The sequence below is a fragment of the Ursus arctos genome, unplaced genomic scaffold (assembly GCF_023065955.2).
Source record: "Ursus arctos isolate Adak ecotype North America unplaced genomic scaffold, UrsArc2.0 scaffold_4, whole genome shotgun sequence".
Classification (NCBI taxonomy): Eukaryota; Metazoa; Chordata; class Mammalia; order Carnivora; family Ursidae; genus Ursus; species Ursus arctos.
The window spans coordinates 31,926,887-31,951,230 of record NW_026623056.1 but is presented as its reverse complement, the minus strand read 5'-3'; the positions used below and the strand labels follow the sequence as shown (position 1 = coordinate 31,951,230).

The following is a 24,344-nucleotide window of genomic DNA, read 5'->3' as shown; positions in this document are numbered from 1 at the left end:
GAACAAAGAACAAACAGAAAGCTAAAAGCTGAATTTAGGAAAATGCCTCCTATAAAAGAGCTTAGAGAAAAATGTATGTGCCAGTAATAGGGACTTGTAGTGTTTGATCTCTGCAACCACACATTTATTTGTGTGTGTGTGTGTGTGTGTAAGTTTCTACACATCAGTAGAGATGTTAGGATAATTTCTAATAATATTGAGTAAATTATAAATATAACTATGTCTAATCACTTCCAAGCTACATATATGTCTTTGTTTTTCAAAGTATTGATAATGAGGATAGAATTTTTGTGGGGAGCTAAAAGAAATACTTTAACTTTACTCAGTAAAATATAAATGTATTTTATTAACTATTTCTGGCTAAAACAATAATACATAAAAGTTACAGAAAAGACCCTACCATACACATTAGTATATAATGAAAACTTACTGCCCTTCCAGAAGTGACTATTTCTAAGTTTATGTATTCTCCCAAAAAGTTTATGTTTATGCGTACGTGTACTTATATATACATTATCTCTTTTTTGTACAAATGAGAACATATTCCATGTGCTATTCCATATTACACTTTTTTTCACTTAACAGTGTATTTTGAGTATGATTCCATACTAGCAGATATGGAACTTCATTCTTCTTTACAGCCACATAGTGATAAATCTTATGCATATGTTACACAAAATAACTTTATTAACAGTTTTTAATATTGATAAATCATTTGTGACATCTGACAATTCAATTCAACTTGTTTTTCAAAGAACACAAATGCCTCTTATCTCGGGGGGTATTGCCCAGAGTAACTAAGCAACTATACTCAGAATTCATCAATTTCACCTTTACATTTAACTGTATCTGGTCTTCTACAGGCATCATGAATAATGAATTTCTCTTCAGAGAAATAGTAATTATGATAGAGCTTTTTACCTGTTTGGGAGCTAAGGTTAAAAGACTGAGCCTGCTCAAAAGTAAACCTTAGAGGAAGTGATACTATTGGCATCTACTGAGCATGTACTATGTGCCAGGCTTTGCATTAAACATCTTCATATACATCTAATCTTCATAATAGTCTAAAGTAGTTATTATTTTGCCATATCAATGGGTAAAGAAATTGAATTAATTTAATTGAGCTAATAAGTTAATGAATTTGCCTAAGATCAAACTGTTAATAAATAATAGATACAAAATTGAACCTAATACTGACTCCTAAGGAAATCTTTTTATTCAGAGATTACTGCAGTATACCAAGTACTTCTACAAAGGTGAAACTTTTGCTACCAGTTTTTATTATTTGAAAAGGAACAATAATAATCTAAAACAGATGTACCTACCTAAAGTGATAAAACAGATATAACTACCTAAAATGATTATGAATTTTGCTCATTCATGTCAATGCCTCAGCTATTTTATTTTTGTAGCAGTTGCTTCCCAATCAATGATTGCCCTAGAGAGAAGACAAAGAAAAAAGTAATAGTATAGAACTCCAGTGTTCCTTCAACTGAAAAACCAAACCAAAAATAAATAAATAAAATAAAGAACCCCTAAATTCAGAAGTACTGAAATAATGTTGAAAACTTAAAACAGCTCTAAGAGATAAGGGAGAAGTGGAGGAAGCCTCAATTTGAGAACAGATTGAGTAGCAAACGGGATAAAGACTGCATACTGTCACATACACATGCACCCAAACAAGACACGCACTCCTCAGTTTTGGGGTTTCTGTTCCTAGTTTTTCTCTTGTAGCATGTGACTTATAAATATGAATAGGTTCTACAGTTTCTCAAGACTATAAAGGACTGTGAAGGCCATCTTTTCCAGTTTCCCACCTAAGATTTGAATACTCTGAATAAAATCCCTCCAAGTGAGTGTTGAGTTTAGGATTAAATACTTAAAGTAGCTAGTAAAAAACTGCTGGAATAATGAAAACACATGAGAATTTAGAATCAGAAGGCCTGGGTTAAAGTTCCAGCTTTTTCAGTTAACTAGCTTTATAAATTTGTGCCAATCTCATAACCTCTTTCGACTTCAGTTTTCTCGATGAAATGAAAAATAGTAATACCTATTCTAGCTACTGAGAATCAAATATCATGTATGTAAGATGTTTTCATAAATACTTTTTTCCTTAAATAGAGAACACTTTAACTGTGCCTTTCCTTTATTAGTCCCTATTATAGGTGGAAAGCAATGGCTTCCCTGACCACAATAAGTACATCAGTGCTCTCCCACCATCCACAAATCATTTCTTATACCATTACTTTTGATATTTCTTTTCATAGCTCACATTATTCTCTGAACTTATTTATTTACTTCTTCATGGTTTGTATACACCCCTAGAATGTAAACTCCATGAGAATAAGGACCTTGTCAATTTTATTCTCCAAATACCCTTTGTTCTGAGAATAGTCGCTGTAACATATTAAAAGGAGGAGGAGGGGGTTAAAGTTTAGGAATTTGAAAATCCTAGACTATCTTCAGATTCCCTGCCTTTTTGAGGTATATACTCTTAGGGACATATCTTTAAGTACATGTTAAATCACATTGAATTAAAATTAAATTTTTTAGTATAAGGAGTGTTGCTCTCAGAAGGAGGTAAAAATGTATCACAGCTAAGGAAGGCAGAGCTGTTTCCTTAGAACATCTTGTAAGCATGAAATCAGATCTAAAATGGAAGGTTATGGAAGAATAAGATAAATGTTTGTGAGACAGAGATGACAGACTCTCTTCAAATAATTTATCACCACCTCATGATTATTGAGAAATATTTAACTCTATGCCTGTTCAACTTTCGTTTTCATATTCCCTATAATGACCTTAAACATTAAGTCTGAGAAACACAACAATATTTTTTAAAAGTGCTCTTTGTTACTTCTTACTTTGGCTCATATTTTGGTCTTCTGAAATCATTTAAATAACATTTATAAGGAGATAAAGGAAATGAAAGTTTGTGATTTTATACAATATGAAATATGAAAACTTCCACTTTTTATTTTTTACTTATAGAATTTCAAGAACCTTATGCTGTTGTAGTACTTTTGGAGAAAGATCTCATTGTAGTTGATCTGACACAAAGCAAGTAAGTTATTTATAGATTAACACTATCTTTATACTCTATTCATTACAATTAAAATATGGGAAGACGTTATAGATAACTGACAGTATATATTAGATGGTAAATATGCTTTATGTGGAATATTGTTATGCTAGAATTGTAGAAATGTAGTTGGCTCAATAATGAAAACTAAGCCAGGAGAGTTTAGGAAACACACAAAATTGTAACACATTTTAAAGGCAACACCTGATGTTTGGAAAGATGCATTTGGAGGCTCAGGACACATAAAATGGATCACGTGTCTGCTGTTAACCTAAGCAAACACAATTGTTATGAAAATTTGTACAGTGTACTATATGGCCATCTGCTAGATATTGACTAAAGGAAAATGGCACATGATAAAAGTATTATTGGACTATTGCAGCAACAATACAGAAGAGCAGGATCTGGAGGGTAGAGAAGATGGAGGCCTTCTTTCACTTTCTTTTCTTTCTTGTTATGTTGTAGGCAATGGTAACAAATATAAAATATTGCTGTTAGAGTGGCTCTCTCAACTCCATTACATGGACAATAAAAGCAGATGAAATTGATGAACACTGTCTTCTTGCTACACATTTTCACTGTAAATGATGATAGGCATGAAAGTGATTTTCCCTCACTTTATTCTTTTTTTAATTGAAGTATATTTAGCAGACAATGTTATATTAGTTTCAGGTGTACAACATATTGGTTCAACAGTTCTATACATTACTCAGTGCTCACCACGATATGTATAATCAGCATCTGTTGCATTACAGTATTATTATAGTATTGTTCACTATGTTCCCTATGCTGTACTTTTCATCTCCATGACTTATGTATTTCATAACTGAAAGTTTGTAGCTCTTAATCCCCTTTATTTGACCCCACCAGCCCATTGTTTCCTCTTTGGCAATCACCAGCTTGTTCTCTATATTTATGAATCTAGTATTTTTGTTTCTTTGCTTGTTTTGTTTGTTAAGATTCCACATATAAGTGAAATTATATGGTATTTTTGTCTGTCTGACTTATTTTTAGGATAACACCCACCAGTCCCATCCGTGTTGTCACAAATGGCAATATATCATTAGTTTTTCTGGCTGAATAATATTCAGTAGATAGATCAATAGATAGATACAGGTTGCTTCTATATCTTGGCTATTGGAAATACTGCTGCAATAACCATAGGGTGCATATATCTTTTTTAATTAGTGTTTTGTTTTCTTTAATAAATACCCAGTAGTAGGACTACTGGATCATATGGTATTTCTATTTCTAATTCTTTGAAAAAACTTTTCCATGGTCGCTGCACCAGTTTACATTCCCACCGGCAGTGCACTAGGGTCTCTTTTCCTCCACATCCTTGCTAACACTTTTTTCTTTTCTTTTTTATTCTAGTCATTCTGACAAGTTTAAGGTGACATCTCATTGTAGTTTTGATTTGCATTTCCCTAATGATTTGTGATGTTGGGCATCTAATCATGTGTCTATTGGCTATTTGTAGGTCTTCTTTGGAAAAAGTTCTATTCAAGTCCTCTGCCCATTTTTAGTCAGATTATTTGTTGGTTTGTCTGTTTTTCTTTTTTTTGGTGTTAATTTGTATAAGTTATTTATATATTTTGGATATTAACCTTTTATCAGATGTATCATTTGCAAATATCTTCTCCTATTCAGTAAGTTGCCTTGTTGTTTTGTTGATTGTTTTCTTTCACTGTCACAAAAGCTTTTTATTTTGGTGTAGTCCCAATAGTTTATTTTTGCTTTTGTTTCCCTCACTGGAGGAGATATATCTAGAAAACTGTTTCTACAGCAGATGTCAAAGAAATTACTGCCTATGTTTTCTTCCAGAGGTTTTATGGTTCCAGGTTTTGCATTTGGGTCTTTAATTAGAATTCATTTGTCTGTTCGTGTAAGAAAGTGGTCTAATTTCACTTGTTTACATGTAGCTGTCCAGTTTTCATAGCACCATTTTTTAAGAGACTGTCTTTTTCCCATTGCATATTCTTGCCTCCTTTGTTGTAGAATAATTGACCCCATAAGCATGGGTTTGTTTCTGGGCATTCTATTCTGTTCTGTTGTACTATGTTATATGTCTGGGGTTTTTTTGGTGTTTTGTTTTGTTTTTGCCAGTACCATATTGTTTTGATTACTACAGCTTTATCTTGAAATCTGGAATTGATGAGATACCTCCAGCTTTGTTCTTCTTTCTCAAGATTGCTTGGGGGGGAGGGCACCTGGGTGGTGCAGTCAGTTAAGTGTTCGACTCTTGGTTTCAGCTCAGGTTGTGATCTCAGGGTTGGGGGATTGAGCCCCGCATGGGGCTCCATGGTCAGCGGGGAGTCAGCTTGAGATTCTCCTTCTCCCTCTCCCTCTGCCCCTCCACACCAGTCTCTCTCCCTCCAATATAAATTAAAAAATCTTTAAAAAGGATTGCTTTGGCTAGTTGGGGTCTTTTGTGGTTCCATACAAATTTTAGGATTCTTTCTAGTTTTGTGAAAAATGCTGTTGGTATTTTGATAGAGATTGAGTTAAATGTGAAGGTTGCTTTGGGTAGTATGAACATTTTAATGATATTCTTTCAATCTATGAGCATGGAATATCTTTCCATTTCTGTCATCTTTCTTTCATCATGTTTTATAGTTTTCAGAGTACAAGTCTTTCATCACCTTGGTTCAGTTTATTCCTAGGTATTTTATTCTTTTTGGTGCAATTGTTAGTGGGATTGTTTTTAAATTTCTCTTTCTGCTTCTTCATTATTAGTGTATAGAAATGCAACAGATTTTTATATATGAATTATTTATCCCTCAACTTTACTGAATTCATTCATCCATTCTAGCAGTTTTTTTGATGGATTCTTCAGGTTTTTCTATATATAGTCTCATGGCATCTGCAAATAATGACAGTTTTACTTCTCCCTTACCAGTTTGGATGTGTTTTCTTTTTCTTGTCTGAATGCTGCAGCTAGAATTTCCAGTACTATGTTGAATAAAACTGGCAAGAGTGGACACCCTTCTCTTCTTCCTGATCTTAGGGTAAAAGTGCTCAGATTTTCACCACTAAGTATGTTGTTAGCTGTGGGTTTTTTATATATGACCTTTATTATGTTGAGGTATGTTCCCTCTGAACTCACTTTGTTGAGTTTTTATGAGGAATGGATGTTGCATTTTGTCAAATGTTTTTCTGCATGTATTGAGATGTTCATATGGTTTTTATCCTTTTTCTTGTCAACATGATTTATCTTATTGATTGATTTGCGAATACCAACCATCCTTGCATCCCTGGCATAAATTTCACTTGATCATGGTGAGTCATGCTTTTAATGTATTGTGAATGTAGTTTGCCAATATTTTGTTTGAGGATTCTTGCATCTGTGTTCATCAGAGATATTTGCCCATAAATTTTTTTTGTGGTATCTTTGTCTACTTTTGGTATCACAGTAATGCTGGCCTCATAGAATGAATCTGGAATTTTCATTCCTCTTCTATTTTTTAGAATCATTTAAGAAAAGTTTTAACTCCTCTTTAAATGTTTGGTAGAATTTGCCTTTGAAACTGTCTGGTGTGGAGTTTTGTTTGTTGGGAGTTTTTGATTACTGAATCAATTCCATTACTAGTAACAGTTCTGTTCAAACTTTCTGTCTTCCTAAATCAGTTGTAGAGGATTATGTTTCTAGAAATTTATCCATTTTTTTTCTAGGTTGTCCAATTTGTTGGCATATAATTTTTCATAATATTCTCTTATAATCCTTTGTGTTTCTGTGGAGTTGGTTGTTATTTTTTCTTCCTTTCTGATTTTCTCTGAGTCTTCCCTCTTTTTCCTTGATCAGTCTGGCTAAAAGTTTATCAGTATTGCTACCCCTGGTTTGGTTTTGTTTTTACTTTCATTTGCATGGTTTGTTTTTCAGCCCTTCACTGTCAGTCTGTATGTGTCTTTAGGTCTGAAGTAAGCCTCTTATAGGCAGCATATAGATGGGCCTTGTTTTTTAACCATTTAGTCATACAAGTCTTTTGATGGGAGCATTTAGTCCCTTTAAAGTGAATTATTTCCTAGTTGTTTTCGTAGTTTTTCTCTGTCCTTTTCTTCTTCTCTTGCTCCCTTCTTTTGTGATTTGATGGCTTTTTTTAATGTTACACTTGGATAACTTTCTATTTATTTTGTACCTACTGTAGGTTTTTGATTTGTAGTTACCGTTACGTTCATATATAATTTCTTATGGGTATGGCAGTCCATATTAACTTGATGGTCAATTAAGTTTGCATTCTAAAAGCATTAAATTTCTAATCTGTCTCCATGTTTTATGTATATGATGTCATAATTTACATATTTTTATTTTGTATATACCTTGACTGGTTTAGTAGATATAATTTTCTATTTTTGTGTTTTAACCTCTATAAGTGATTAATCTACCTTCATTACATGTTTGCTTCTACCCAAGAACTTTCTTCCTTCCATAATTTTCTTCTAGTTATGGCTTTTTCTTTCCACTCAAAGAATTCCCTTTAACATTTATTATAAAGCTGGTTTAGTGGTGATGACCTCTTTTAACTTTTGTTTGGAAAACTTTTTCTCTCTCTTATTCTGAATGGTAACTTTGCTGGGTTATTTTTGGTTGCACATTTTTTCCTTTCAGCACTTTGAATATATCATGCCACTCTCTTCTGGCCTAGGAAGTTTCTGCTGAAAAAATCAGCTGATAGCCTTATGGAATTTCCCTTTATGTAACTTTCCCCCCCTCTTGTTGCTTTTAAAATTCCATTACTTTTTGCCATTTTAAGTATTATATGTCTTGATGTGGACCTTCTTGGGTTAACCTTGTTAGGGGCTCTCTGTGATTCCTTTATCCGGATGTCTGTTTCCCTCCCCAGATTAGGGAAGTTTTCAGCTATTATGTCTTCAAATAAGTTTTATGCCTCTTTTTCTCTCTCCTCTTTTTGGGATAGCTATAATGTGAATGTTAATACTCTTGAGGATGTTGCTGAGTTCCCTTAACCTATTCTCATTTTTTATTATTCTTGGTTGGTTGCTTGCTTTCCAGTATCCTGTCTTCCAGATTACTGATCCAGTCTTCTGCCCTAATCTTCTGTTTATTCCCTCTAGTGTGTTTTTATTTCAAATATTTTCCATTTCTGCCTGGTTGTTTTATATTTTCTCTTTGTTGAAGTTCTCACATCTCTTGAAGTCCATTGAATATCTATCTTTATAACCATTACTTTGCATTTTCATCAGCATACTGTTTATCTCAGCTTTGCTTAGATCTTTTGCTGTGATTTTTTTTTCTTTCATTTTGGGACCTATCCGTCTCATTTTGTCTAACTCTATGTTTGTTTTACTGTATTATGGAGGTCAGCTATGTCACCAGGCCTTGAAAATAGTGGCCTTATGTAGAAGAAGAAGTGGTGCCCTTTAGTGATATTTCCCCTTGTCACCAGAGCTAGATGTTCCCGGGGTGTAATCTCCAGGGGTTCTGTGCACTCTAGTTTGTGACTGAGCAGTATCTGTCCTCAGCCCAGTCAGTCAGCTGCAATGATCCACTTTGCCTTCTTTGGGTGCACTGGATGGGGTTTGGTCCCTGTGGGTTTGTAGGTGGGTGGGGTCAACAGTCAGCCTAGCTGTCTGCAATTAGCCTCTGCAGAGGCACACCCCATGGCAGGGCTTTTTTCCTGTTTGGCACACAGAGGCTTTTATTGATGGGTGGGGCCAGGAACTAGACTAGGTATTTGCAATCTCTAGCTTAACTGTGGGTACACTGACCAGCAGGGCTCTCTCTCTGCATAGTCGCTAAAAGGCTTGATTGCTCGAATTGTAGGTATGCTGCTGTGTGGGGTTATCTCTACCTCTCCCAAGAGCAGGAGTCATTTTGGTGTGGCACTCGTCCCTACCAGAGATGACTGCAGGTTGTAGAGGGGCAGGAGCTGCTTTGCAGGGATGCCTGCAGAGGCAGGTGGGTTGGATGGCATAGGGCACATAGTGCTAGCAAGATAGGTGGGGAGTGTTGCAACTGTCCAGCTATCTAGGCTGGGGGATGGAAGGAAAAATGGCACCCACCAACACTTGTTCTTGGAGAAGTCTCCTGAAGACCACTGTCCCTCCGTTGCACGTTTTGAGATTAATTTTCAAACTACTGCTTCTGTGCTGTGTCTCAATTGGTGTTTTTGTTTTGTTTTGATGGATCTTTAAGCACAGAGACTCAGTTTCCTATCTTCCTCTGGCTTTCTTAGAGTTAAACCCCTTTGGTTTTTAAAGCCCTGTGTAAATGGAGACTCGTCTTCCCAGTGCAGGTCTCCAGTGCCTGGTGTGGGGTCTAATCTTCTTGCTTCCCCATGCTTGGTATTCCTCTCATTTGTGTTTAGTCTTACCAGGGGTTTGGGTCCCAACCACATCTCTGCCCCTCTTACCTTTTTCAGTGTGGCCTCTTCTCTACAATTGACTATGGAAAGTCTGTTCTGCCAGTCTTTACATCATTTTCAGAGTTAGTTGCACAGATATAGTTGTTATCTTGGTGTGTCCATGGGACAAAGTGAGCTCAGGATCCTCCTACTCTGTTATCTTCCTCCTGACTCTGATTTTCTATACTCTAGACCCACTGATCTTCTCTTAGCCCTTATACATGCAGAAGTTTTGTACATTCTTTCTCCTCTGTATTAATTTTCCCTTTTTTCTTAATGACATCTATAAGAAACTCAGATATCATTTCCAATTTTTCCTACTTTTATATAATTTTATCAAATATCCTATTACAGACTTGCATAGTTCCCTTGCTCCTCTCCTTCATAGCTCTGACACAGATAAAATTTTCCATTTATTATTGTTTGTTTTAAAGATTCTCTACTAGACTGTAAGCATCATGAAAGAGGAGCTTTGTCTGCACATGGAGTAGGTTCTCAGTAAATTTTTGTTGAATGACTTACAGCCTGAGTTCTACTTTCTGTGTCATTTAAAAATGTCAGAGATGGGGCACCTGGGTAGCTCAGTTGGTTAAGTATCTGACTCTTGATTTCAACTCAAATCATGATCTCATGGTTGTGGAATTGAGCCCTGAGTTTGCATTCCCACAAACACTGAAAAAGGCTCATTCCCCTTTCTCTGCATCCTCACCAATACCTGTTGTTTCTTATATTGTTGATTTTAGCCATTCTGACAAGTGATAGGTCATTGTAGTTTTGATTTGTTGATGTTGAGCATCTTTCCATGTGCCTGTTGTCCATCTGAATATCTTCTTTGGAAAAATGTCTATTAATGTCTTTAGCCCATTTTTAAAATCAGATTATTCACTTTTGAGGTGTTGAGTCATATAATTTATTTTGGATACTAACCTTTTATCAGATATGTCATTTATTAAATACAACTTGCTCCTTTCCACCTGATTTTGCACATACCACTATTATTATCTGGGATAGAAATCTGCAGCATTTCAGATCGGATGGAAGAGAATCCTTGCCAATATACACACACATCATACTCTCCAGTTAGACTAAGTTTTTAAGTTCCTAATAATATGGGGGAAAATTATTTTTACTAGCCCCTGTGACCTCCTAACATGAACATACAGACCTAGAACATATGCAGCATAGACTAATACTCAATGCCTATTACATCTGGTACATAAGAAGTGCACAGTATATTATGGGTATAAGAATTCTTAATGTGGTTCTATACTGATACCCACTTTTAAAATTATGGTAGGCTTGAGGATATGAAATTTATTATATCCATAAGTCTGTATTACCACTATGTTCTCTAAGTTTACTTTGGAAATGATCTTCAACATATATAATCATACACACACCTACACAGCAAACTCAATTATTCCTGCAAAAAACCAGAAACACTTGTGTATTACCTCACTAGGAAACACGTGTCAAAGTTACTAAGATATTTGAACATTTATATTATATATTTACATGAAACTGTACATAAACACCTAATTGATGTTTTACATATTGATTAATAAGTCAACTTGGTAATACATTTTCAGTTTAACATAATTCATTCTATCCATATTAGCAAAGTGGTGTCACTGTGGAATTACAGAAAAGACAGTGAATTTATTCAAGTAAAATTCTACCAGTATTCATATTACATTTTACAGATAATCTTAAAAGAGCATTCTTGTTCATGTGATCCTTGTTTTATGATACTTAAGTGAAATGTATAATATTTAGAAGATTTTAGGTTTTATTTTATAAAAGTGATTTCATTTTTTATCTTTGCAAAATAACACTAATATATTGTCTTCATCTGTTAGTTTTCCAATCTTTGAAAATCCATATCCCATGGACATTCATGAATCACCAGTTACATGCACAGCATACTTTGCTGATTGCCCACCAGATCTGATTCTAGTACTCTACTCTATAGGAGTCAAGCATAAAAAACAAGGATACAGTAATAAGGTAAAACTAACAATTAAAAATAAGTTTTCTTTATATTCATATTATATGATCATACTATTTCCTGTTCTTTTCTGACCTTCCATAGAAGAAGACTTGAACTAAATTCTTTTGAGGTCATAAGCTGTTGTCTATAAAAGACATGACTTGTGAAATTTAAATTTCCTAAATGCTACATAGCTTTAAGCCTACAAGAGTATAAATTTCTTATATACTTAGTATATGCTTATATACTGAGATACACTTATCATATATATTTATATACTAAGTATACATTTAAACTAGCATATATTTGAATCATAAAATGTAGTTTTTGTTTTAGATGAATGATTCTGTTTTACAAAATTCAAGAGTCAACTCTTTTCAGTTAATCATTATTCAGTGGTTAACAAGACAAGTGGTTAACAGTCATTTGTTAAATAACTTTCTAAATTCCATTTTGTTGTATTTAACTACAGGATTCAAATACTTACAATAGTAGTAGCCTCCCTCTTTATGATTTCTATTTGCACAAGGCTGTTGGAATGAACAACTCAAAAGGGCACAATTTACATAGTATTCTGTGTTAAACAACTATGATAGTTTGGTGGTACACAGACTATATGACAAATGTAGCAACACTGTATTTGCATGATTATAAATACTTTTTATATAAATGGTAATACTTGTTAAAATTTATATTTTTAAAGGAGATGGAATTGTGCATTTGGAATTGTTTGTTCAATGAAAGAATTAAAACATAGCTGCACTCCTCATCCTTTGTTACCTTATAGCTATATCTTTTTAAGTGAATCTTTTGCCATTATTTTAAAATGTTTTCATTTAAAATGTTATTTAAATTTAAAAAATAAAACTCATAAGTTCTTCCTGAATAATCTATTTAGGAGTGGCCAATCAGTGGAGGAGCTTGGAACCTTGGAACACAAACATATCCAGAAATTATTATTACTGGGTAAGTAGGATGTGATTTGTGACTTCACCAATTCATCAACAAAAGATTTTATTGAATTTTTACACTTTCCTATAATTGTGCTCTAGGCACTACCAGAAATATCACTACTTCCTATAGCAACTGACTTCATGCTCTAGGAATGAAAGTAGAGGCATAACAGATAAAGATGATATTTAAAAGATTATAAGGGGTTCTTCTTATGAGATATGGAACAGATATACTTTTTACTATTCTTCCTACCAAGTACTACCCAAAGCCCTGGCTATTATTTTTAAACAAACAAACATAAGATGACTGGAAAAGATGGAGAAAGTGAAGCTGTCTAGGGCCCCCTAACACCCAAGAAATGACATGGTGGTGAGTTTCTTAGGTTTTCTTTTTGCTTCATATATCCCAGATTTGGAGCCGAAGTAGCTGGCAACTTGAAACTGCCAATGGACACAGACAAAACAATAAAAAAGCCCAACAAAAGCTAGCACTCTATAGCCAAAGGATGAGGTAAGGGGACCTATCAAGACAGAAAACTGTTAGAAAATAATCTTTCTAACCACTACAGAAAATCTATGACCTACAACAACCACTCCAGCAGGGGCTAAGTGGGGAGCATCAGTTTCTGACATTGAGCAAAAGCTGAGTAGGGAACTTTTTTTTTTTTTTTAAAGATTTTATTTATTTATTTGACAGAGATAGAGACAGCCAGCGAGAGAGGGAACACAAGCAGGGGGAGTGGGAGAGGAAGAAGCAGGCTCATAGCGGAGGAGCCTGATGTGGGGCTCGATCCCATAATGCCAGGATCACGCCCTGAGCTGAAGGCAGACGCTTAACCGCTGTGCCACCCAGGCGCCCCCTGAGTAGGGAACTTTTAACCCTGCTGGATGGTAATGAAACCCATCACCTATAGTGTTTGTTAGAGGAGATCAGGTGGGGAACCATAATTCCAACCACCACCCAGCAGTAATGAGGAGCCATATATTATCTTCTTCTTGGGTCACTGCAAGTCCAGTGAGGAAAGAAAGAAGAAAGATAACAAGGCTGAAAAATTACATAAGGAACAATAGCTGAATACTTCCTAAATTTGGCAATACACATGATCCTGTAGAGTCCAGAAGCTGAATGAACAAGTAATCTACAAGACACATCATAGTCAAACTTCTGAACACTAAATACCAAGTAAAAAATCATGAAAACAATGAAACAAATGACACCTTACTGATAGTGCAAAACCAATTGGATGACAATGGATGTCTCATTAGAAACCATGGAAACCAGAAGAAAATCTGATATGTTTCAAGTGCTGAAATAAAACAACTGGCAATCCAGAATCCTATATCTAATAAAAATATCCTAGAGGAAATATTTAAGGCAATTACAAATGAGAGCAGATAAAGTGAGGTAAAGGGAGCAAGATTTTTATATTTAACTCAAAATAGTAGTATGATGACACCAGAAGACTGTGACAAGTTATAAATATATAATGTCATACCTAAATCAACCATTAAAAAATATACAAAAGGTACACTAAAAACCTTGAAACATCAAATGGACGTATTAAATAATTGAAGTAACCCATAGAAAGGCAGGGGAAAAGAGTGGGGAAAAAATAGAAACCCTATCAATGATTCCATTAAATATAAATGGTCTAAATACACCACTTCAAATTCACAAATTGGTAGAGTGGATCAAAAACATGACCCAACTATATGCTATTTCAATATACTATGATGACTAATATAATGTAATAAAAAACATTAAAAAAAATATAACAGTATAGTCAGATTAGGAGAAAAACAATGGGCATTACTCCATAAAATAATCAATGGAGAGTGACATCAGCAAGATGTCAGAATAGGTAGCCCAGATGTAACAACAGGATATGTTCTAAAAAAACCTTCATGAAAACCCCAGAAAACAGGGAATCATAGTATCCCAGGCAAGCTGAAAGCCCAGAATAGCCACAGCCATTTCATTTCACTTAAACTGTCATCTCTCCCCCAAATTGTCACAGCTCATATTCAGGTGGAAAGCCCAACTTGCATCTTCTTTCATGAGAGGGAAATGGAGAAGCAGAATGTACATTCAGTGTTCCTCCTTTTCAGGAGGATCCGCAAGAGACTGACTCAGGTGAGACAATCTAAAGTACTGAAGAAACATGGAAACCTGCGGGCAAAGAGCAAAAGAGCTCAGTGGCTGGTTGAAACACCAAAAAACTTGCCCCCTCTACTGTCTGCCGGCAGCACTGCAAGAGACTACAAGCCACTGATAAACCAGAAACCTCTCCAATTAGGAAATTATACACACAAGCCCAAAGAAGACTCATTAGAGGCTTGAGAAGCCCCCAGGATCTGTATCCGGACTGATTGGTGAAGGTCTTCCCCTATACAAAGCCAGTTCATAAGAGGTGGCTGTAATGCTAAATTCAAAACAAGATAGAACAAGAAACACAAATAGTGAAATATGGCCCAATCAAGGAACAAAAAACACCTCCAAAAACTGACCCTAAAGAAATAGATATCTGTGAATTACCTGACAGTTCAGAATAATTGTCTTAAAGAAGCTCAGTACACTATGAGTACACAGACAACTAAATAAAATCAGGAAAATGATGAATGAATGAAATGAGAATATTAATAAAGAGCAATTATAAAAAAGAACCAGAAAGATATTTTGGAGGAAAATACTGAATTGAAAAATTTTATTAGAAGGAGGGATCAACAGAAGACTTAATCAGTAGAAAGAATCAGCAAGTTTGATAGGTAATATGAAAATTATGAAGTCAGAAGAACAAAAAGAATGCCTAAAGACTTATAGAATACCATTAAGCAGACCCACATAAGCATTATGGAAGTCCCAGAAAGAGAAGAGAGAGAAAATAGGGTGGAAAACTTCCCAAATCTGAGTAAGTAGATGAACATATAGATTCAAGAACCTCCAAATACTCCAATGAAGGTGAAACCAAATAGGCCCCTATTGAGACATATCATAATCAAATGGCCAAACACAAAGAAATAATCTTGAAAGCAGCAACAGAAAAGCTACTCATCATGTATATGGAAACTCCCATAAGATTATTGGTGGATTTCTCAGCAGAAACATTTTGGGATGGAAGGGAGTGGGTTGAAATATTCAAAGTGCAAGAAGGAAAAAAAGCCAGGCTTGAATACTGTATCTCAAAAACTACTTCAAAAATGAAGGAGAAGTAAAGACTTTCCAAGATAAAAGCTGAGAATGTTTATCACCAATACACCTGCTTTTCTAGAACTGCTAAAGGGAGTCCTTTAAGTCAAAATGAATGAACACTAGACAGCAAAATAAAGCATAAGAAAAGATATAGATAAAACCAAAATTCTGTAACACAGTATATAATGGTATATATGGTGGTAGTATATAAATAAGTTTATATACTTTATATATACCACTTTATATAGTGGTAGTATAGAAATAACTTTATATTCATGTTCAGAATTTAGAAGATAAACATTTTTTTAAAAACTATATAAAACTACATCATTAGGAGAAAGGATTAAAACCATATCATTTCAATAGATGCAGAAAAAGCATTTGACAAACTTCAGTATCCATTCATGATAAAAACCCTCTGCAAAGTAGGTCTAGAGGGAAAAAACCTCAACATAATAAAGGCCTTATATGAAAAATCCATTCCTGACATCATACTCAATGGTGAAAAGCTGAGAGCTTTTCCCCTAAGACCAGGAACAAAACAAGGATGTCCACTCTGACCACTTTTATTCGATATAGTGCTGGAAGTCCTAGCCACAGAGATTAGACAACATCAAGAAATCAAAGGTATCTAAATTGGTAAGGAACAAGTAAAACTCACTATTAGTAGATGCCATGATACTCTACAGAGAAAATCCAAAAGACTCCACCCAGAAACTACTAGAACTGATAAAGGAATTCAGTAAAGTCCCAGGATGCAGTATCAATGTACAGAAATCTATTGCATTCCTATACACTAATGATGAAGCAGCAGAAAATGAAATTAAGAAAACAATCCCAAATATAATTGCATCAAAAACAACAAAAAAACTAGGAATAATCTTAGCCAAAGAGGTAAAAAACCTATATTCTGAAAAGTTTAAAATACTCATGAAAGAAATTCAAGATGACACGAAGAAATATAAGGACATTCCCTGCTCATGGACTGGAAGGGCAAATATTGTTAAAACGTCTATACTACCCAAAGCAATTTAATGCAATCCCTATCAAAATACCAACATCATTTTCCACAGAATTAGAACAAACAATCCTAAAATTTGTGTGGAACCACAAAAGACTTTGAGTATCCAAAGCAGTCTTGAAAAAGAAAAACAAACTGGAAGTATCACAATTCCAGATTTCAAGTCACATTACAAAGTGACAGTCAGTAAAACAGTATGGTACTGGCATAAAAACAGACACATAGATCAATGGACTAGAACAACAACAAAACCAGAAATAAACCCACAGTTATTTGGTCAATTAATCTTCAACAAAGAAGGAATGAATATATAATGGGAAAAGGACAGTCTCTTCAACAACTGGTATTGGGAAAACTTGACATCCTCATGCAAAAGAATGAAACTGGACGTTTTTTTCATCATTCACAAAGATAAACTCAAAATAGATTAAATACCTACATGTGAGCCCTGAAACCATAAAAATCCTTGAAGAGAGCATTGGCAGTAATCTCTCTGATATCAGCCATAGCAAATTTTTCTAGATATGTCTCCTGAGACATGGGAAACAAAAAATAAACTATTGGGATTATATCAACATAAAAAGCTTCTGCACAGAGAAGGAAACAATCAATGAAACAAAAAAGCAACTTATAAAATGGGAGAAGATATTTGCGAGTGATATATCTGATAAAGGGCTGGTATCCAAAATATATAAAGAACTTATACAACTCAATACCCCCAAAACAATCCAATTAAAAAATGGGCTGAACACATGAATGGACATTTCTTCAAAGAAGACATGCAGATGGTGTACATCACCCATCATCAGAGAAATACAAATCAAAACTATAAAGAGACATCACCTCACACTTATCAGAATGGTCAAAATCAACAACACAAGAAAGAAAAAGTACTGCCGAGAATGTGGAGAGAAAGGAACCCTCAGGCACTGTTGGTGGGAATGCTAACTGGTGAAGCCATTCTGGGAAACAGTATAGAGGTTCCTCAAAAATATTAAAAATAGAACTACCCTATGATCTAGTAATTGCACTACTGGGTATTTACCCCCCAAAACAAAAACATTAATTGAAGGGATATATGCACCCATATATTTTCTGCAGCATTATTTACAATAGCCAAACTATGGAAACAGCCCAGGAGTCCATTGATAGATGAATGAATGGAGAAAATGTAGTATATAGATATAGATATAGATATAGATATAGATATATAGATATAGATATACACAAGGGAATATTACTCAGCCATAATGATAGATATCTTGCCATTTGCAACAACATGGATAGAGTTAAAGAGTATAATATAAGTGAAATAAGTCAGAGAAGGACAAATACCATGAGTTCATTCATATGTGGAATTTAAGAAAGGAAAAAAAAAACACTAGCAAAGAAGAAAAAAACAAGCCAAGAAACAGACTTTTAACTACAGAGAACAAACTGATCATTACCAGAGGGATGGGGGGATGGGTGATATTGGATATGGGGATTAAAGAGTACACTTATGATGAAAAAAAATAAAATGATAAATTATATAAAACTATATTAACATTTATAAAATATAAAAAGATGTAATTTGTGACATTGGTAACAAAGTGAAGGGAGAGTTGTAAAGAAGTAGTTTTTTAATGCAAATGAAGTTAACTGGGCATCACTTTAAAATAGACTGGTATAACTATAAAATCTCATATAATACACATGGTAATCACAAAGAAAATGCCTACAGAATATGCACAAAAGAAAATGAGAACAGAATCAAAACATGTCACTATAAAAAGTCAATGAAACACAAAGGAAGGTAGAGAGAAAATGTGGGACAAAATAAATACAAGGTAGAAAGAAAATTACACATGAAACATTTTCCAATATAGATCACATGTTAGGTCACATTTAAAATGGCAATAGTAAGTCCTTCCTTATCAGTAATTTCCTTAAATGTAAATGGATTAATTCCCAAATCAAGTGGTTGCATGTATTAAAAAACAAAAAGGATCCAACTATACGCTGTCTATAGAAATTCACTTCAGGTATAAGGACATACATAGACTGGACGGAAGGATGGACAAATATATTCTGTGCAAATGCTATCCAAAAGAGAGCAGGAATGACCATACTTATGTAGGAAAAAATATACTGTAATAAAATATACTATAATAAAAAATTGTCATAAGAGACAAAGAAATACATCATATAATGAAAAAATGACCAATTCATCAGAAAGAAATAAAAATTGCAAATATATATGTACCTAGCACCAGAGCACTCAAATATATAAAGCAAATATTGACAGACTTAAAAGGGAAAGAGGCAATAACACAGAAATAGGAGATTCCAACACCCCACTTTTTTTGTTTAAATTCAATTAGTCAACATGTAGTACATCTCCAGTTTTTGATGTAGTGTTCATGATTTCATCATCTGCATACGACACCCAGTGCTCATCACATCATATGCCCTCTTTAATGCCCATCACCCAGTTACGCCATCTCCCTTTCCTCAACCCTCGGTTTGTTTCCCGGAGTCAAGAGTCTCTCATGGTTTGGCTCCCTCTCTGATTTCTTCCCATTTAGTTTTACCTTCCTCCCCCTATGATCCTCTGTGCTATTCCTTATATTCCACATATGAGTGAAACAAGATGATAGTCTTTCTCTGATTGACTTTTTTCACTTAGGATAATACCCTCCAGTTCCATCCATGTTGATGTAAATCGTAGGTATTCATCCTTTCTGATGGCTGAGTAATATTCCATTGTATATATGAACCACATCTTCTTTATCCATTCATCTATTGAAGGACATCTCAGCTCCTTCCATAGTTTGGCTGTTGTGGATATTGTTGCTATGAAAATTGGAGTGCAGGTTCCCCTTCTTTTCACTACATCTGTATCTTTGGGGTAAATACCCAGTAGTGCAACTGCTGGGTCGTAGGGTAGCTCTATTTTTAACTTCTTGAGGAGCCTCCATACTGTTTTCCAGAGTGGCTGTACCAGCTTACATTCCCACCAACAACTAACACCCCACTTTCAATAATTTATAGATCTCCCACACAGAAGAACAAGAAGGAAGCAGAGGACCCAAACAACACTCTAGACCAACTGGACCAAGCAGACATGTACAGATGCTCCTTTCAACAACAGCAGGATACACATTATTCTCAATTACACATGAAACATTTTCCAATATAGATCACATGTTAGGTCACAAAATAAGTTTTAACAAATTTAAGATTGAAATTATAACATTAACTTTTACAACCACAATGAAATGAAACTAGAAGTCAATAGTAAAAGGAAGACTGGAAAATCCACAAATATGTTGAAACTAAGCAACATTCTCTTGAACAATCAATAGATCAACAAAGAAATCACAAGGAGATTGGAAACTATCTTGAGACATGAAAATAAATATACAATATACCAAAACATGGGATTCAGCAGAAGCACTACTAAGAGGTTTATAAGTAAACATCTAAGAACTTTATAGAATATGTTGATGTTAAAAAAAAGATCTGAAATCAACAATCTAACTGTACACCTCAAGAGATTAGAGAAAGAAAAAAACCAAACTTGAAATTGGTAGAAAGAAGAAAATAATAGGAAAACAGAAAAAATATTGAAAACTAAGTTATTTTTTAAAAGATCAACTAAATTGACAAAGTTGTAGGTAGACTAATAAAAAAGATAAAACCTCAACAAATAATAGAAATAAAAGAGGAGACATTGTAATTGATGCTGCTGAAATTAAAAGATTCTTAAGAGACTACTCTGAACAATTATATGCCAACAAACTGGATAACCTAGAAGAAATGGGTATATTTCTGAAAACACACAACTTATGAAGACTGAATCATGAAGAAATTAAAAGATCTGAACAGGCCTATTGACTAGGAAGGAGACTAAGTAGTAATGACTTTAAAAAAAAGAAGAAGAAATGTTTAGGACTTGATGTCTGCTCCAAACAATTCTACCGAACATTTAAAGAAGAATTAACACCAGTCCTTCTCAAACTCTTTGGAAAAATTGAAGAGGAGGGAACACTTCCAAACTCATTTATGAGGCCAGCATTATCCTGATATGAATATCAAACAAAGATACCACCAGAAAAGAAAACCACAGATCAATATCCCCAAAGAATATCAATGCAAAAATTCTCAACAAAATACTAGGAAATTGAATACAACTACACATTTAAGGATTATACATCGTGAACAAGTGGAACTTATCCTCAGGACGCAAGGATAGTTCAACATGTGAAAATCAGTCATTGTAATAAACCACATTAACAGAATGAAGGACAACAAGCACACAATCATTTCAGATAATGCAGATAATATATTTGACAAAATCCAACACCCTTTGATGATAAAAACAAACTAGTAATAAAAGGAAATTGCCCCACCATAATAAAGGTCATATATAAAAAAGCATATAGCTAACATCATAATTGATGGAAAATCTGAAAGTTGTCCCTCTAAGATCAAGAACAGGGGAAGGATGTCCACTCACAACTTCTATTCAACAGAATACTGGAAAATCTACCCAGAATAAAACACAAGAAAAATAAATAAAGAGTACCCAAGAAAAGAAGAATTAAAATTATCTCTATTTGTAGAAGACATGACCTTGTGTGCAGAATTCATAAGTTCATACATACACACACACACACACACACACACACACACACTGAACTTATAACAAAATCCAGAAATTTTGCAGGGTACAAACTCAAAACAAAACTAGTTACATTTCTGTACACTGACAATGAACAATATGATAGGAAATTAAGAAAACAATCCCATTTATGACAGCATGAAAAAGAATTTAAAATTTAGGAATTAACCAAGTAAGCAAAACTCTTAATGAAAACCACAAAATGTTGAAGAAAGAAATTACAGACACAAATTAATGGAAAGATACCACATGTTCATAGACTGGAAGCCTTAATATTATTAAAATGTTGATACTACCCACAGTGATCTACAGATTCAGATTAAATCATTATCAAAATCCCCATGGTGTATTTCACAGAAATAGAAAAAAGAAATCCTAAAATTAACATAGAATCTCAGAGCACCACAAATATCCACAACAATCCTGAGAAAGACAAACAAAGCTAGTCTTCACACTTCCGCATTTCAAGACATGATAATTAAAACATAATACAAAGTAATCAAAATAGAATTATATTGGCATAAAGACAGACATATAAACCACTGGGACAGAATAGAGAACTCATAAATAAACTGTCATCTATATGGTCAGATCTTCAATAAAGTTACCAAGGCTATCCAGTAGGGAAAGGATAGTGACTCCAACAAATGATGTTGGGAAAATAGGATTTGCACATGTAAAAGAATGAAGCTGGATTTACCTTACACCATATACAAAAATCAATTGAAAATGGAAAATTCTAAATGTAAAACCTGAAACTATAAAACTCCTGAAAGAAAACATAAGGGAAATTTTCATGACATTGGATTTGGCAATTATTTCTTGGATGTGACACCAAAAACACAGGTAACAAAAGCAAAAATAGACAAATGGAACTACCTCAAATTTTTTTTTATTTTAATTTTTTTATTATATTATGTTAGTCACCATACAGTACATCCCTGGTTTCTGATGTAAAGGAACTACCTCAAATTTAAAAACTTTTGTGAAGCAAAGGAAACAACAGAGGAGAAAGGCAACCTATGGAATGGGAAAAGATATTTGCAAAGCATGTATCTGATAAGGGGTTAATATTCAGAATATAAAGAACTCCTACAGCTCAAGAAGAAAAAAATCCAATTAAAAATGGGCAAAAGACTTAAATAGGTATGTCTCCATAGAAGATATATAAAAAGCTAACAAGCATATGAAAAGATGTTCAAAATCCCTACTCATTAGAGAAATGCAAATGAAAACCATGATATCACTTTCTATCTGTTAAGAAGGCACTATAAAATAACAACAACAAAAACAGAAAATAAAAAGTGTTAACAAAGATGAGAAATTGGAAACTTTGTGCACTGGTGTTTGGAATATAAAATGGTACAGATGTTATCAAAAACAGTATTGTGTATCTTCAATAATGAAAAGTAGAATTACCTTGTGGCCCAGCAGTCCCACTTCTAGCTAGATATTCAAAAGAATTGAGAATAGAGTATCAAAGAGATGTTCATTGCAGCATTATTCACAGTAGCATTAGAGGTGGAAGCAACCTAAATAACCATCAAAAGATAAATAGGTTTTTAAAAAGTATCACATACAATAGAATATTATTCAATTCAGCCTTTAAAAAAAGAAATCTTGTCATATGTTACAACACGGATGAACCTTAAGGAAATTATCTTCAGTAAGACAAGCCAATCTCAAAAGGACAAATACTGCATGATTGCCGGCTGAACAGCACTAATTAAAAAACAAAAGTAAAGGTAATGCTTTAGATAGAAGAAAAAAATCCCTGATAATTAAAATGCAGAAATTAAATAAGAACAATGGAAAAATTGCAGAAATAAATTTAATAATGTTTCTACTAATACTGCAATGTAGAATGAAAATATATCATAATAGCACAAAAAGTGGGAGAGAAAAATAGAAATAAAAAATTTAACATTTTTGTTTTGTCTGGGAAGATGTAAATTTACCAGGTTAATTTGGGCTCAACTATTTAAGGATCAATTTGTGGTAACCACCAAAATAATAGTATAATATTATAATACTCAAAAACTAATAGAATAATAATTTTAAATGTGATTAATCCTTAAAAAGACAGGAAGAGAAAGAAGACACAGCAGGTTAGGCAAATAGAAAATAATTGTGAGGTTGGTAGATTTAATCCATATATATCATTATTTACACTAAATGTAATTCGACTGAATTCTCCAATTATAAGACAAAGACTGTCAGTTTGAATAAAAAAACAAAACCAAATTCTAAGCTGCTTACAAGAGACACATTAAATATATGCACAGCAAAAATGTTAAAGTAAATGTATGAAAAATTATACCATGTAAGTAATTTAAAATGCTGGTATAGATAACTTATATCAGTTTTCCATTGCTGCATAACTAATCACCACAAATTTAGCAACTTGAAACAACATCCTTTTATTAACTCAGAGGTCTATAGGTCAGACATCTGGCACTGTGTGATTGGGATTTCTACTCAAAGTATCATGAGATTGAAATCAAGAGGTCAGCCAGGCTGAGTTGTCAATAGAGGCTCTGAGGGAAAACAAGTTTGCTTCCAAACACATTCTTTTTGTTTAAAGAAATTAGTTCCTTGTTGTAGGATTAACATCCCCATTTACTTGCTGGCCATCAGTGGGGGCCATCTTAGCCCCAGAGACTGCATGCATTCCTCGCCATATGGCTTCCTCATTTTCAAGCCAGTGGCAATGCATCTAGTACTTCTTATGTTCAAATCTCAGAATTATTTTTATCTTTGACCGCTACACCTGTGTATGTATAGGGATCATGTGATCAGGTCAAGTCAATTCAGATAGTCTCTCTTGTTAAAGTCTATCATAGGAGTGATATATTCCCTATTACAGTCACAGCCCCTGGGATTATACAGGATTATCCTGGGAGACAGGAATCCTGGGGAATTCTGCCTACCACAGTTTACTTTAAACAAAGAAGTATTACCAAAGGTGAAAAGTACTATTTCAAAATAAAAGGATGAATCCACAGGATTTTGAATTCAGAGCCTCAAGCAAAAATTGATAGAAAGGATAGACAATTTTGCAATTAATGGAAGAAATTATT

General features: G+C 34.0%; 1 protein-coding gene across 1 annotated transcript in view; it reads left to right on the top strand.

Annotated features, from left to right (window-relative positions):
- The window catches only part of STXBP5L (syntaxin binding protein 5L), a 425,975-nt gene that overhangs the window by 265,464 nt on the left and 136,167 nt on the right, over window positions 1–24,344 (top strand). Inside the window, exons 12-14 of the mRNA XM_044382469.2 lie at window positions 2,992–3,064; window positions 11,304–11,451; window positions 12,333–12,400. Coding sequence (XP_044238404.1) covers window positions 2,992–3,064; window positions 11,304–11,451; window positions 12,333–12,400 — 289 coding nt within the window. The remainder of the gene's footprint in view (window positions 1–2,991; window positions 3,065–11,303; window positions 11,452–12,332; window positions 12,401–24,344) is intronic.